Raw genomic sequence first — 16,214 nt, 5'->3', positions numbered from 1 at the left:
GTGGGTGGATGGATGAGTGGGTCAGTGGGGTGGATGGGTGGGTGGGTGGGTGGATGGGCGGATGGACAGATAGACAGGTACAAGGATGGACAGATAGACTGATAAGTACATATTTGATCTGAAGGTAATGTCCATTCCTTACCCTTGTACTCGCACGCGTGTGTGTGTGCGGTGTGCGTGTGCGTGTGCGTGTGTGTGTGTGAGCTCGTTATTTCTAATTCACTTGGTCGATACCGGTCCCCACGTCATGGTAAGAGAATAATAATAACAACATTGACCATCACGGTAATACGCCTACCGACAGACAAAGCTCACGGACACCCAGGGACCTGAGTTCCAGCCCTAGGACCAGCCAGTGATGATAATAATAATAATAACAATAACAATAACGTAATGCATGTTCCGTTGTTGTTGTTGTTGTTGCCCTGTTGTTCTCCCATCGGGCGGGGGTGGTGGTGGGGTTGGGCGCCATGTTCCTTCCCGGCGTCGTAACTGTGTTTCACCCCGCGACAGTCCTCGGTGGTGGTGTTGAAGGCGTGGCCCGCGGGGACGCTGGTCCTCGGACGCGGAGTCCGGTGCTGTCGGTCCCGGGGCGGAGATGAGCTGGTGAGTGGACACATATATATATAATATATATATATCTATAATGACATATATGTTGTGTATTCCACATACGTCGATGTCCTGCGTCTACGGGAAGTGTTACGCGTTCTAACACGTTATATATATGTTGTATATTCCACACTCGTAGATATTCCGTATTGATAGGAAGTACATATAATACGTTCCGATATGTACGGCATATTACATATGTGTTATACACGTTACATATTCCACATACGTGGATATTCCGAATTGATAGGAAGTGTCGCACGTTCTAGTATATACGTTATATGTTATATATTCCGCATACGCGGATATCCAGCATTTGTAGGAAGTGCTATACGTCCCTAGTATATACGTTACATACGTGTGTCGTATATACGTTACATATGTGTGTCGGTATATATATCCCACCTACGTGGATATTCTGTATACGAAATGTCATCCGTTCTAATATATACGTTGTATTACACGTATGTTATATGTATGTTATATATTCCACATACGCAGATGTCCTGCGTCTATAGGAAGCGTCATACGTTCTAATATATACGTTGCGTATATACGTTATATGTTATATATTTCACATACGTAGACATTCTGAATTGATAGGAAGTGCTATGCGTTCTAATATATACGTTAAATGCATATATTATATATGTTATATACTCCACCTACGTGGATATTCTGTATAGGAAGTGTTATACGTTCTAATATACACGTTGTGTTATATATTCGTTATATATGTCACGTATTCCACATACGTAGATGTTCCGTATTGACAGGTAGTGTGATACGTTCTAATATATGTTATACATACGTTATATATACGTTATATATTCCACACTCGTAGATATTCCGTATCGATAGGAAGTATATATAATACGTTCCAATATACACGGCATATTACATGTGTGTTATATACGTGATATACGTTATATTCCCCACCTACGCGGATATTCCGAATTGACAGGAAGTGTCGCACGTTCTAGTACATACGTGTTATATACACATATGTCGTACACGTGCTATGCACTCCGCACACGTCGATATTCCGTACGGACAGGAAGTGCCGTCCGTCCCGACGTACGCGTTATCCGCGTTACCCACGTCGCACATTCCCACGTACGTGGATACTCCACGTCGAAAGGAGTGAAGGAAGGAAGGGAAGGAGGGAGGACAGAAGGAAGGAGGGAAGGAGGGAGGATTGGGAGGAAGGAAGAAAGGAAGGCGGGAAGGATTGGGAGGAAGGAGGGAGGGAGGGAAAGAGGGAGGGAGGAAGGAAGGAAGGAAGGAAGGATTAGGAGGAAAGAAGGAAGGAAGGAAGGAAGGAAAGAGGGAGGGAAGGAAGGATTGGGAGGAAGGAAGGATGGGAAGGAGGGAGGAATGGAGGGAGGGAGGGAGGAAGGAAGGAAGGAAAGACGGAGTGAAGGAAGGAAGGATGGAGGATTGGAGGAAGGATGGAGGGAAGGAAGGAGAGGGGAAGGAAGGAAGGAAGGAGGGAGGAGGGAGGGAGGGAGGGGAGGAAGGAGGGAGGGAAAGAAGGAGGGAGGGAGGATTGGGAGGGAGGAAGGAAGGAAGGAAGGAGAGGGGAAAGAAGGAAGGAAGGAAGGAGGGAAGGAAGAAAGGAAAGGAGGGAGGAATGGAGGGAGGGAGGAAGGAAGGAAGGAAAGACGGAGTGAAGGAAGGAAGGAAGGGAAGGAGGGAAGACAGAAGGAAGGAAGGAAGGATGGAGGATTGGGAGGAAGGAAGGAAGAAAGGGAAGGAGGGAGGACAGAAGGAACAAGGAGGATGGAAGGAGGAAAGGAAGGAAGGAAGGAAGGGAAGAAGGAGGGAGGGAAGGAGGGAAGGAGGAAGGAAGGAAAGAGGAAGGGAAGGAAGGATTGGGAGGAAAGAAGGAAGGACGGGAAGGAAGAAAGGAAGGATGGAGGAAAAGAGGGAGGGACGGAAGGAAGGAAGGAAGGAGGGAGGGAGGGAGGATTGGGAGGAAGGAGGGAGGAGGGAAAGAGGGAGGGACGGAAGGAAGGAAGGAAGGAAGGAAGGAGAGGGGAAAGAAGGAGGGAAGGAAGGAAAGAGGGAGGGAAAGGAGGGAAGGAGGGAGGACGGGAGGAAGGAAGGAGGGAAGGAAGGAAGGAAAGGAGGGAGGAATGGAGGGAGGGAGGGAGGGAGGAAGGAAGGAAAGACGGAGTGAAGGAAGGAAGGAAGGAAGGGAAGGAGGGAGGACAGAAGGAAGGAAGGAAGGATTGGGAGGAAGGAAGGACAGAGGGAAAGAGGGAGGATGGAAGGAAGGAAGGAAGGGAGGGAGGAGAGAGGGAGGGAGGAAGGAGGGAGGGAGGGAAAGAAGGAGGGAAGGAGGGAGGATTGGGAGGAAGGAAGGAAGGATGGGAAGGAGGGAGGGAAGGAAGGAGAGGGGAGGGAGGAAGGAGGGGGAGGGAGGAAAGAAGAAAGGAGGGGAAAGAAGGAAGGAAGGAGGGAGGATTGGGAGGAAGGAAGGGAGGAAGGAAGGAAGGACGGGAGGAAGGAGGGAGGGAGGATCCGTGCGTGGCTCCCGCCCTCCCTCACCTCTCTCTCTCTCTCTCTCTCCCCCCCCCTCCCCCCCCAGGAGTGTGCGTCTCCCCCTCCTCCTGCTGCTCCCCGCCCTGTGCGGGGCCCGGGGACGGGCGGACGCCCCGAAGCCCAACTTTGTGTTCATCATGGCGGATGACCTGGGGATCGGGGACCCCGGGTGCTACGGGAACAGGACGCTCCGGTGAGGGTCACACGCGCACACCCCGCCACGGGTGCTCGACACCCCCAGAAAGTCTCTACTGGAAGGTTCTAGGAAGTTCCAGAAGGCTCTAGACCCTTCCGGAAGGTTCTGGGACGTTCCGGAAGGTTCTAGATCCTTCCGGAAGGTTCTGGGATGTTCCGGAAGCTTCTAGAACGTTCCGGAAGGCTCTAGATCCTTCTGGAAGGTTCTGGGACGTTCCGGAAGGTTCTAGAATGTTCTGGAAGGTTCTAGATCCTTCTGGAAGGTTCTGGGACGTTCTGGAAGGTTCTAGAATGTTCTGGAAGGTTCTGGGATGTTCCGGAAGCTTCTAGAATGTTCTGGAAGGTTCTGGGATGTTCCGGAAGCTTCTAGAACGTTCCGGAAGGCTCTGGATCCTTCCGGAAGGTTCTGGGATGTTCCGGAAGGTTCTAGGACGTTCCGGAAGGTTGCAGAAGGTCCTCTCTGCTCACCACCCCGTTCACCCCTGCGTGTCGGCTCTGTGTCGGCTCTGTGGAAGACCGGGGGGGGGGGGGACCAGGTGGGTGTTGGATGTCGGGGGTGCTGTTCCGACCCTCCCCCCCCCTCTCTCTCTCTGTGTCCCAGGACCCCCAACATCGACCGCCTGGCCCGCGAGGGGGTGAAACTCACCCAGCACCTCGTGCCCTCGGCCCTGTGCACCCCGAGTCGGGCGGCCTTCATGACGGGGCGCTACCCGGTGCGATCGGGTAAGAGAGAACCGCACACCCCGCCCCCCCCCCCCCACACACACTGACCGTGGGTTCGAATCCCCGCTCGGTCCTTGTGGGTGACCGACTGACTCGGTTTCCCCCTCCCCCCCGCCCGGCCCTCAGGGATGGCGTCACGGTCTCAGATCGGGGTGTACCTGTTCACGGCGTCGTCCGGGGGGCTGCCCCAGTCCGAGGTGACCTTCGCCAAGCTCCTGCGGGACCAGGGGTACAGCACGGCGCTCGTCGGTGAGCGGGAGGAACGTTCCGGGGTGTTCTGGGAGGCGTGGGTGGGTGGGTGGGTGGGTGGGTGGATGGATGGAGGGGTGGGTGGATGGGTGGGTGGGTGGATGGGTGGGTGGGTGGATGGGTGGGTGGATGGGGTAGTTGGGTAGATGGATGGGTGGGTGGATGGGTGGATAGACAGGTGGGTGGGTGGATGGGTGGGTAGATGGGTGGATGGGGAAGTTCGGTAGATGGAGGGGTGGGTGGATGGGTGGATGGGTGGATGGGTGGGATTGGGGCAGGGTGTGTGGGTGGGTGGGTGGGGTCGTTGGGTGGATGGGTGGATGGATGGGTGGATGGGAGGGTGGATGGGTGGGTGGGCGCCATCTTGGATGGGTGGATGGGTGGATGGGAGGATGGATGGATGGATGGGTGGATGGATGGGTGGGTGGTGGATGGGTGGGTGGATGGGTGGGTGGGTTGATGGGTGGGTGGATAGGTGGGGTGGGTGGATGGGTGGGGTCGTTGGGTAGATGGATGGGTGGGTGGATGGGTGGGGTCGTTGGGTAGATGGATGGGTGGGTGGATGGGTTGATAGACCGGTGGGTGGGTGGGGCGAGTGGTCAGGGGACAGATGGATGGGTCCATGGATAGGTGGGTGGGTAGAGGGGGTGAGGGCAGGAGGGAGGGCTGGGCAGGTGGGTAGGTAGAGGAATGGGTGGATAGACAGGTGGGTGGGTGGATGGGAGGATGGGTGGGTGGATGGGTGGGTGGATGGGTGGGTTGGTGGATGGGTGGATGGGTGGATGGGTGGGTGGGCGCCATCTTGGATGGGTGGGATGGGTGGATGGATGGGTGGGTGGATGGGTGGATGGGAGGATGGATGGATGGATGGATGGGTGGGTGGATGGGTGGGTGGGTGGATGGGGGGGTGGGTGCCATCTTGGGTGGATGGATGGATGGATGGATGGGGGGTAGATGGGGGGTTGGATGGGCAGGCGGGCGCCATCTTGGGTGGATGGCTGGGTGGGTGGGTGGATGAGAGGATGGGTGGATGGATGGGTGGGTAGTTGGGTGGGATGGGTGGGTGGGCGCCATCTTGGATGGGTGGCTGGGTGGATGGATTGATGGGTGGGTGGGTGGGGTTGGGGCAGGGTGGGGCGGGTGGAGGGACCGACAGGTGGATGGACGTTCGGCCGGGCGGACGGTGGACCCATCGCCCGTCCCAACATGGCGCCCGTCCCGGCTTCCCCGACCCCCCGTGACCCCCCTCCACCCCCCCCCCCCCGCCCCCAGGCAAGTGGCACCTGGGCCTCAACTGCCACAACCGCAGCGACTTCTGCCACCACCCGGCGCGGCACGGGTTCGAGCGTTTCTTCGGCGTGTCCACCACCAACCTGCGGGACTGCCGGCGCGGGGCGGGCTCGGTGTTCGCGCGGGCGTTCCGGGGGCTGGTGCTGCTGCCCCTGCAGGCGCTGGGGGGCGGCGGCGGCCACGCTGGGGGCGCTGCGGGCGCTGGGCCTGGCGCGCGTGCCCCCCCGGCGCGTTCCTGGCGCTGGCCGGGGCGGCCGCCGCCCTCCTGGGGGGCCTGGCCGCCTTCGTGCTGGGCTTCCCGCCCCGCAACTGCCTCCTCATGCGGGGGCTTCGACGTGGTGCAGCGGCCCTTCGCCTACGAGAACCTCACGCAGCGCCTGGCCGACGAGGCCGCCGACTTCATCCTCAGGTGCGCGGGGGCGGGGGGGGGTGGATCGTTGGGGGGTAGTTGGGTGGGTAGAGGGGTAGATGGGTGGGTGGATGGGTGGGTGAGTGGGTGGGTGGGTGGTTGTTGGGTAGTTGGGTGGATGGAGGGGGTAGATAGATGGGTAGATGGATGGGTGGGTGGATGGATGGTTGATGGGGTAGATGGGTAGGTCATTGGGGGGCAGTTGGGCGGATGGAGGGGTAGATGGGTGGGTGGAGGATTGGTTGGGTGGATGGGTAGACGGTTGGGGGGGGTAGTTGGATGGGTAGAGGGGTAGATGGGTGGGTGGATGGATGGGTGGGTGGGTGGGTAGTTGGGTGGGTGGAGAATTGATTGGGTGCATGGGTAGATCATTGGGGGGGTAGTTGGGTGGGTAGAGGGGTAGATGGGTGGGTGGATGGATGGGTGGGTGGTTGGGTAGTTGGGTGGGTGGAGAATTGATTGGGTGCATGGGTAGATCATTGGGGGGTAGTTGGGTGGGTAGAGGGGTAGATGGATGGGTGGGTGGATGGATGGGTGGGCGGGTGGGGTGGGTGGGCGGGGTGGGTGGGTAGTTGGGGGGGTAATTGGGTGGGTAGAGGATTGGTTGGGTGCATGGGTAAATTGTTGGGGGGTAGTTGGGTAGGTAGAGAGGTAGATGGATGGGTGGGTGGATGGATGGGGTGGGTAGTTGGGGGGTAATTGGGTAGAGGATTGGTTGGGTGGATGGGTAGGTAGTTGAGGGGTAGTTGGGTGGATGGGTGGATGGATGGGTGGGTAGTTGTTGGGTAGTTGGGTGGGTAGAGGATTGGTTGGGTGGATGGGTAGGTGGTTGGGGGGTAGTTGGGTGGGTAGAGGGGTAGATGGGTGGGCGGGTGGATGGGTGGGTGGATGGGGAGGGGTAGTTTGCATGGATCGACTTCCCCTGTGGGGAGGGAGAGGGGGGAGGCGGGACTTCCCCTCCTGTAGGGACTCCCGTGTGCCCATCTTTGGTGGGGGGGGGCGGGACTTCCTGGCAGGTCTGTCACTCGGGGGCGGGGATGACTGCTTCTGTATCAACGCGGGCACCTCCTGCCCCAGGGGGCGGGACTTCCCTTCCTGTAGGAACTCCGGGCACATCAATCGCCTGGGGGCGGGACTTCCTCTTCTCTGAGATCTTAGGCGTTCCCATCCCCTGGGGGCGGGGACTTCCTGTCTTCTAGGAACTCAGGCACGCCCATCACCTGGGAGGCGGGACTTCCCTTCATACCAGAAGTTGGGCTCTCCTATCCCCTGGGGGCGGGACTTCCCTCCGTACCGGAAGTGCGGCTCTCCCATCCCCCGGGGGCGGGGCTTCCTGTCAGAATGGGGCTCTTGGGGGCGGGACTTCCTGTCAGAATGGGGCTCTCGGGGGCGGGACTTCCCGCTGACGTCCCCGCGGCCCCCCCCCCGCCCGTCCCCAGGTCCCGCCCCCCGTTCCTGCTCTTCCTGTCCTTCCTGCACGTGCACACCGCGCTCTTCGCCAGCGGGGGACTTCGCGGGGCGCAGCCGCCACGGCGCCTACGGGGACGCGGCCGAGGAGATGGACTGGGCCGTGGGTGAGCGCGCGCGGGGGGGGGCGGACGCCACTTCCTGTGCGGCCTGGGGGCGGAGTGGAGCCTCACGGTCCCCACTTCCTGTGCGGCCTGGGCGCGGGGTGGAGCCTCTCAGACGCCACTTCCTGTGCGGCCTGGGCGCGGGGTGGAGCCTCACGGTCGCCACTTCCTGTGCGGCCTGGGCGCGGGGTGGAGCCTCACGGTCGCCACTTCCTGTGCGGCCTGGGCACGGGGTGGAGCCTCACGGTCCCCACTTCCTGTGCGGCCTGGGGGCGGGGTGGAGCCTCCCAGACGCCACTTCCTGTGCGGCCTGGGGGCAGGGTGGAGCCTCGTGGTTGCCACTTCCTGTGCGGCCTGGAGCCTCACGGTTGCCACTTCCTGTGCGGCCTGGGGTGGGGGTGGAGCCTCACGGTCGCCACTTCCTGTGCGGCTTGGGGGCGAGGTGGAGCCTCATGGTCGCTACTTCCTGTGCGGCCTGGGCGCGGGGTGGAGCCTCACGGACGCCACTTCCTGTGCGGCCTGGGGCGCGGGGTGGAGTCTCACGGTCGCCACTTCCTGTGTGGCCTGGGCGCGGGGTGGAGCCTCATAGACGCCACTTCCTGTGTGGCCTGGGACCCTCCAGAAGCCCTCCCCACCCTCACTTCCTGTGCGGCCTAGGTGCCTGGCCCAAGCCCTCCCCCGCCCTCACTTCCTGTGCGGCCTGCACACCCTTCCCAAGCCCTCCCTGCCCTCACTTCCTGTGCGCCTGGACGCCCACCCCGAGCCCTCCCTGCCCTCACTTCCTGTGCGGCCTAGGCACATGGCCCGAGCCCTCCCCACCCTCATTTCCTGTGTCGTCTGGGAACCACCCCCGCCCTCACTTCCTGTTTCCCCGCCCTCTATTCCTGCCCCCCCCCTCCCTTCCTATCCCCCGCCCCCACTTCCTGTTCCCTCTTCCTCACTTCCTTTCACCCCATCCTCACTTCCTGTCCCCCGCCCTCACTTCCTGTCGCCCCACCTCACTTCCTGTCGCCCCCCCTCACTCCCTGCCCCCCACCCTCACTTCCTGTCCCCCCCCACCCTCACTTCCTGTTCCCTCTTCCTCACTCCCTGCCCCCCACCCTCACTTCCTGTCCCCCTGCCCCCCCCTCCCTGCCCCCACCCTCACTTCCTGTCCCCCCGCCCCCCCTCCCTGCCCCCCGCCCTCACTTCCTGTCCCCCCGCCCTCACTTCCTGGCCTCCACCCTCACTTCCTGTCCCCCCGCCCCCCCTCCCTGCCCCCCGCCCTCACTTCCTGTCCCCCGCCCCCCCCTCCCTGACCCCCGCCCTCACTTCCTGTCCCCCCGCCCCCCCTCCCTGACCCCCACCCTCACTTCCTGTTCCCCTGCCCCCCCCCTCCCTGCCCCCCACCCTCACTTCCTGTCCCCCCGCCCTCACTTCCTGTCCCCCCCACCCTCACTTCCTGTCCCCCCGCCCTCACTTCCTGGCCTCCACCCTCACTTCCTGTCCCCCCGCCCCCCCTCCCTGCCCCCCGCCCTCACTTCCTGTCCCCCCCGCCCCCCCCTCCTGCCCCCCACCCTCACTTCCTGTCCCCCCGCCCCCCTCCCTGACCCCCACCCTCACTTCCTGTCCCCCCGCCCCCCTCCCTGACCCCCACCCTCACTTCCTGTCCCCCCGCCCCCCCTCCCTGCCCCCCGCCCTCACTTCCTGTCCCCCCGCCCTCACTTCCTGTCCCCCCACCCTCACTTCCTGTCCCCCCCGCCCCCCCTCCCTGCCCCCCGCCCTCACTTCCTGTCCCCCCACCCTCACTTCCTGTCCCCCCACCCTCACTTCCTGTCCCCCCCGCCCTCACTTCCTGGCCTCCACCCTCACTTCCTGTCCCCCCGCCCCCCCTCCCTGCCCCCCACCCTCACTTCCTGTCCCCCCGCCCCCCCCCTCCCTGACCCCCGCCCTCACTTCCTGTCCCCCCGCCCTCACTTCCTGTCCCCCCGCCCCCCCCTCCCTGCCCCCCACCCTCACTTCCTGTCCCCCCCGCTCACTCCCCGCCCCCCGCCCCCCCTCCCTGCCCCCCCAGGGCGCGTGCTGGCGGCGCTGGACGCGCGGGGCCTGGCGGGCAGCTCCCTCGTCTACTTCACGTCCGACCACGGGGCCCACGTGGAGGAGGTCACGGCCCGCGGGGAGCGGCACGGCGGCAGCAACGGCGCCTTCCGAGGTCGGGGGTCGGGGGTCGCGGGGGGGGGTCCCCCCCCGGGGGTCACGGCCCTCGCGCTGACCCCCCTCCCCCTCCCTCCCCCCCCCGCAGGCGGCAAGGCCACGGCCTTCGAGGGCGGCGTGCGGGTGCCGGGGCTGCTGCGCTGGCCGGGCCGGCTGCCCGCGGGGCGCGAGGTCCACGAGCCCACGAGCACCATGGACCTGCTGCCCACGGCCGCCGCGCTGGCCGGGGCCCCGCTGCCCCGCGACCGGTGAGTGCCCGCCCCCGGGGGGGAAGTCCCGCCCCCGCCGGGCCCGACATTCCCCGTGGGCGGGAAGTCCCGCCCCCGTGTGACCCGACATTCCCGTGGGCAGGAAGTCCCGCCCCCGTCGGACCAGCTCAGGAAGTCCCCGCCCCCATCGGACTAGCTCAGGAAGTCCCGCCCCCATCGGACTAGCTCACCAGACTTCCCGTGGGCAGGAAGTCCCGCCCCCATCAGACTGGTTCACTGATATTCCCATGGGCAGGAAGTCCCGCCCCCATCGGACCAGACATTCCAGTGGGCAGGAAGTCCCGCCCCCGTCGGACCCGACATTCCCGTGGGTAGGAAGTCCCGCCCCCATCGGAATAGCTCAGCAGAATTCCCATAGGCAGGAAATCCAGCCCCCATCTGACCAGACATTCCCGTAGGCAGGAAGTCCCGCCCCCACCGGACTAGCTCACCGGAATTCCCGTGGGCAGGAAGTCCCGCCCCCGTCAGACCAGACATTCCCCGTGGGCAGGAAGTCCCGCCCCCGTCGGACCAGCTCAGGAAGTCCCGCCCCCATCTGACCAGACATTCCCGTAGGCAGGAAGTCCCGCCCCCACCGGACTAGCTCACGGGAATTCCCGTGGGCAGGAAGTCCCGCCCCCGTCAGACCAGACATTCCCCGTGGGCAGGAAGTCCCGCCCCCGTCGGACCAGCTCAGGAAGTCCCGCCCCCATCTGACCAGACATTCCCGTAGGCAGGAAGTCCCGCCCCCACCGGACTAGCTCACGGGAATTCCCGTGGGCAGGAAGTCCCACCCCCGTCTGACCAGACATTCCCGTAGGCAGGAAGTCCCGCCCCCATCAGACGAGCTCAGGAAGTCCCACCCACCCCCATCAGACCAGCTCAGCAGAATTCCCGTGGGCAGGAAGTCCCGCCCTCATCGGACTAGCTCACCGGAATTCCCATGGGCAGGAAGTCCCGCCCCTATCTGACCACACATTCCCATGGGCAGGAAGTCCCGCCCCCATCTGACCAGACATTCCCGTAGGCAGGAAGTCCCGCCCCCATCGGACTAGCTCACCAGACTTCCCGTGGGCAGGAAGTCCGCCCCCATCGGACTAGCTCACTGGAATTCCCATGGGCAGGAAGTCCCGCCCCCATCGGACTAGCTCACCAGACTTCCCGCGGGCAGGAAGTCCGCCCCCATCGGACTAGCTCACTGGAATTCCCATGGGCAGGAAGTCCCGCCCCCATCGGACCAGACATTCCCGTGGGCAGGAAGTCCCACCCCCATCGGACCAGCTCAGGAAGTCCCGCCCCCATCGGACTAGGTCACTGTAATTCCCGTGGGCAGGAAGTCCCGCCCCCGCCGGACCCGACATTCCCGTGGGCAGGAAGTCCCGCCCCCGTCGGACTAGCTCACTGGAATTCCCGTGGACAGGAAGTCCCGCCCCCATCTGACCAGACATTCCCGTAGGCAGGAAGTCCCGCCGTTGTACTAGCTCACTGGAATTCCCGTGGGCAGGAAGTCCCGCCCCCATCGGACCAGCTGGTCCACATTCCCGTGGGCAGGAAGTCCCGCCCCCATGACACCAGCTTGCCAGCACTACCGTGGGCAGGAAGTCCCGCCCCCTTTCACCAGCTCGCCCGCCTTTCCACGGGCAGGAAGTCCCGCCCTCAGCGGATGGGCCTCCCCGACTTCCTTTCTTATAGGTGTTCAGACTTGTCCGACACTTGGGGGCGGGACTTCCATTGCAGGGGAAACTCAGGCACGCCCATCACCTGGAGGCGGGACTTCCCTTCCTGTAGATACTCAGCCACGCCCATCACCAGGGGCGGGACTTCCTTCCACCTCAGGAATCTCGGGGGCGGGATGCCCATCTCCCTGGGGGCGGGACTTCCTGTCCTCTGGGAACTCAGTTATACCCATCACCTGGGGGCGGGGACTTCCTGTCCTTTGGGAACTCAGATATGCCCTTACCTGGGGGCGGGACTTCCTGTCCTCTATTAACTCAGATATGCCCATCTCCTGGGGGCGGGACTTCCTGTCCTCTAGGAATTTGGATATGCCTATCTCCTGGGGGCGGGACTTCCTGTCCTCTAGGAGTTCAGATATGCCTGTCTCCTGGGGGCGGGTCTTCCTGTCCTCTAGGAACTTGGATATGCCTGTCTCCTGGGGGCGGGACTTCCTGTTGTCTGGGAACTCAGATATGCCCATCTCCTGGGGGTGGGACTTCCTGTCCTCTAGGAACTCAGATATGCCCATCTCCTGGGGGCGGGACTTCCTGTCCTCTAGGAATTTGGATATGCCTATCTCCTGGGGGCGGACTTCCTGTCCTCTAGGAGTTCAGATATGCCTGTCTCCTGGGGGCGGGTCTTCCTGTCCTCTAGGAACTTGGATATGCCTGTCTCCTGGGGGCGGGACTTCCTGTCCTCTAGGAACTCAGATATGCCCTTACCTGGGGGCGGGACTTCCTGTCCTCTATTAACTCAGATATGCCCATCCCCTGGGGGCGGGACTTCCTGTCCTCTATTAACTCAGATATGCCCATCTCCTGGGGGTGGGACTTCCTGTCCTCTATAACTCAGATATGCCCGTCACCTGGGGGCGGGACTTCCTGTCGTCTGGGAACTCGGATATGCCTGTTTCCTGGGGGCGGGTCTTCCTGTCCTCTAGGAACTTGGATATGCCTGTCTCCTGGGGGCGGGACTTCCTGTCCTCTGGGAACTCAGATATGCCGATCACCTGGGGGCGGGACTTCCTGTCCTCTATTAACTCAGATATGCCTATCCCCTGGGGGCGGGACTTCCTGTCGTCTGGGAACTCAGATATGCCCATCTCCTGGGGGTGGGACTTCCTGTCCTCTATAAACTCAGATATGCCCGTCACCTGGGGGCGGGACTTCCTGTCGTCTGGGAACTCGGATATGCCCATCTCCTGGGGGCGGGACTTCCTGTCCTCTATTAACTCAGATATGCCCGTCACCTGGGGGCGGGACTTCCTGTCGTCTGGGAACTCGGATATGCCTATCTCCCGGGGGCGGGACTTCCTGTTGTCTGGGAACTCAGATATGCCAATCACCTGGGGGGCGGGACTTCCTGTCCTCTGGGAACTCAGATATGCCCATCACCTGGGGGCGGGACTTCCTGTCCTCTATTAACTCAGATATGCCCATCTCCTGGGGGCGGGACTTCCTGTCCTCTAGGAATTTGGATATGCCTATCCCCTGGGGGTGGGACTTCCTGTCCTCTGGGAACTCAGATATGCCCATCCCCTGGGGGTGATGGAAGGGAAGATGGAGGGCGGGAGGGGGGGGCATTAGCTGACTCCCACCCCGCCCCATCCTCCTCCTCCTCCTCCTCCTCCGGCCCCAGCATCATCGACGGCCGGGACCTGATGCCCCTTCTGGGGGGACGCAGCCCCCACTCGCCCCACGAGTTCCTCTTCCACTACTGCAACTCCTACCTCAACGCCGTGCGCTGGCACCCCAGGAACAGTGAGTGCGGGCGGGGCGGACGGGGCGCCGACGGGGCGGGCCGGGGGAGGGGGGGGGTGGGGGGGTGGGTGGATGGATGGATGGATGGGTGGGTGTCCCGTGGGGTGGGTGGGTGGGTGGGTGGAGGGGCAGGTAGATGGGTGGGTGGGTGGGTGGGTGGGTGGGTGGGAGGGTGGGTGGGTGGGTAGTTGTTGGGTAGTTGGGTGGGTGGAGGGTTGGTTGGGTGGATGGGTAGATGGGTTGATAGATGGGTGGATGGATGGATGGGTGGATGGATGAGTGGGTGGGGTAGTTGGGTGGATGGATGGGTGGAGGGGTGGATGGGTGGGTAGTTGGGTGGATGGCTCGGTGGCCCGTGGGGTGGGTGGGTGGATGGGTGGGTGGGTTGGTGGGGTAGTTGGGTGGATGGGTGGGTGGAGGGGCACATAGATGGGTAGGTAGGTTGGTGGGGTAGTTGGGGGGGGTTGGTCGGGGGCCCGTGGGGCGGCGGGGGGTTGGTGGGGTAGTTGGGTGGATGGGGCGGGCGGGGGGGCTTGGTGGGGTAGTTGGGTGGACGGGGCGGGCGGGGGGGGTGGCACCCGCGTCCTCACCCGCCCCCCCCCGCAGGCTCGGCGGTGTGGAAGGCCTTCTTCTTCACCCCCAACTTCCACCCCGCGGGGTCGGACGGCTGCTTCGACACCCACGTCTGCCTGTGCCACGGCCGCCACGTGACCCGCCACGACCCCCCGCTGCTCTTCGACCTCTCCCGCGACCCCGGCGAGCGGCGGCCCCTGACCCCCGACGCCGAGCCCCGCTTCCACCGCGTGCTGGGGGCCATGCGGGCCGCCGCCCGCGCCCACGCCCGCTCCGTGGAGCCCGTGCCCAACCAGCTCAGCCTGGGCCACGTCGTGTGGAAGCCGTGGCTGCAGGTGTGACCCCGCGACCCCCGACCCCCGACCCCTGACCCCACGCGCCCCGCCCCCCACCCCGCGGACTCCGGGCTCCCGGGTTCCGGGGCGACGGGGAAACCGAGTCAGTATTACGCACGCACGGAACTCTATCCGCTTATACGTCTACACCATCTACCTGGAAATCTATCCGCTTATACGGCTACACCAGCATCTACCTGGAACTCTATCCGCTTATACGGCTACACCAGCGTCTACCTGGAACTCTGTCCGCTTATATAGCTACACCAGCATCTGCCTGGAAGTCTACACCAGCGTCTACCTGGAAGTCTATCCGCTTATACGTCTACACCAGCGTCTACCTGGAACTCTATCCGCTTATATAGCTACACCAGCGTCTACCTGGAACTCTATCCGCTTATACGTCTACACCAGCGTCTACCTGGAACTCTATCCGCTTATACGGCTACACCAGCGTCTACCTGGAACTCTGTCCGCTTATACGTCTACACCAGCATCTACCTGGAAGTCTACACCAGCGTCTACCTGGAACTCTCTCCGCTTATACGGCTACACCAGCATCTACCTGGAACTCTATCCGCTTATACGTCTACACCATCTACCTGGAAATCTGTCCGCTTATACGGCTACACCAGCGTCTACCTGGAAATCTACACCAGCGTCTACCTGGAACTCTATCTGCTTATACGGCTACACCAGCGTCTACCTGGAACTCTATCCGCTTATACAGCTACACCGGCGTCTACCTGGAAATCTATCCGCTTATACGTCTACACCAGCGTCCACCTGGAAATCTATCCGCTTATACGGCTACACCAGCGTCTACCTGGAAATCTATCCGCTTATATAGCTACACCAGCGTCTACCTGGAAGTCTACACCAGCGTCTACCTGGAACTCTATCCGCTTATACAGCTACACCGGCGTCTACCTGGAACTCTATCCGCTTATACAGCTACACCAGCGTCTACCTGGAACTCTATCCGCTTATACGTCTACACCAGCGTCCACCTGGAAATCTATCCGCTTATACGTCTACACCGGCGTCTACCTGGAAATCTATCCGCTTATACGTCTACACCAGCGTCCACCTGGAAATCTATCCGCTTATACGTCTACACTATCATCTACCTGGAACTCTATCCGCTTATACGGCTACACCAGCGTCCACCTGGAAGTCTACACCAGCGTCTACCTGGAAATCTATCCGCTTATACGTCTACACCAGCGTCCACCTGGAAATCTATCCGCTTATACGTCTACACTATCATCTACCTGGAACTCTATCCGCTTATACGTCTACACCAGCATCTGCCTGGAAGTCTACACCAGCGTCTACCTGGAACTCTATCCGCTTATACGTCTACACCAGCGTCTACCTGGAAATCTATCCGCTTATACGTCTACACCAGCGTCCACCTGGAAATCTATCCGCTTATACGTCTACACCAGCGTCCACCTGGAAATCTATCCGCTTATACGTCTACACTATCATCTACCTGGAACTCTATCCGCTTATACGTCTACACCAGCATCTGCCTGGAAGTCTACACCAGCGTCTACCTGGAACTCTATCCGCTTATACGTCTACACCAGCGTCTACCTGGAACTCTATCCGCTTATATAGCTACACCAGCGTCTACCTGGAACTCTATCCGCTTATACGGCTACACCAGCGTCTACCTGGAACTCTATCCGCTTATACGGCTACACCAGCGTCTACCTGGAACTCTGTCCGCTTATACGTCTACACCAGCATCTACCTGGAAGTCTACACCAGCGTCTACCTGGAAC

At 61.7% G+C, this 16,214-nt stretch overlaps 1 protein-coding gene across 1 annotated transcript; it reads left to right on the top strand.

Moving 5' to 3' along the window:
• The first annotated feature begins 511 nt into the window (after positions 1–511).
• Positions 512–14,760, top strand: Sts (steroid sulfatase). The gene is given in 14 exon segments (XM_048337543.1): positions 512–606; positions 3,206–3,352; positions 3,956–4,077; positions 4,204–4,326; positions 5,599–5,780; positions 5,782–5,835; positions 5,837–5,941; positions 5,943–6,025; positions 7,465–7,528; positions 7,530–7,599; positions 9,650–9,787; positions 9,878–10,037; positions 13,392–13,513; positions 14,120–14,760. Coding segments are annotated over 14 exon segments (1,686 nt in total). The 5' UTR covers positions 512–598; the 3' UTR covers positions 14,428–14,760.
• The last annotated feature ends 1,454 nt before the right edge of the window (positions 14,761–16,214 follow it).

This window comes from Perognathus longimembris, unplaced genomic scaffold (assembly GCF_023159225.1).
Source record: "Perognathus longimembris pacificus isolate PPM17 unplaced genomic scaffold, ASM2315922v1 HiC_scaffold_55, whole genome shotgun sequence".
Classification (NCBI taxonomy): domain Eukaryota; kingdom Metazoa; phylum Chordata; class Mammalia; order Rodentia; family Heteromyidae; genus Perognathus; species Perognathus longimembris.
The sequence above is the reverse complement of the archived record's forward strand: the minus strand, read 5'-3'. Positions and strand labels throughout refer to the sequence as shown.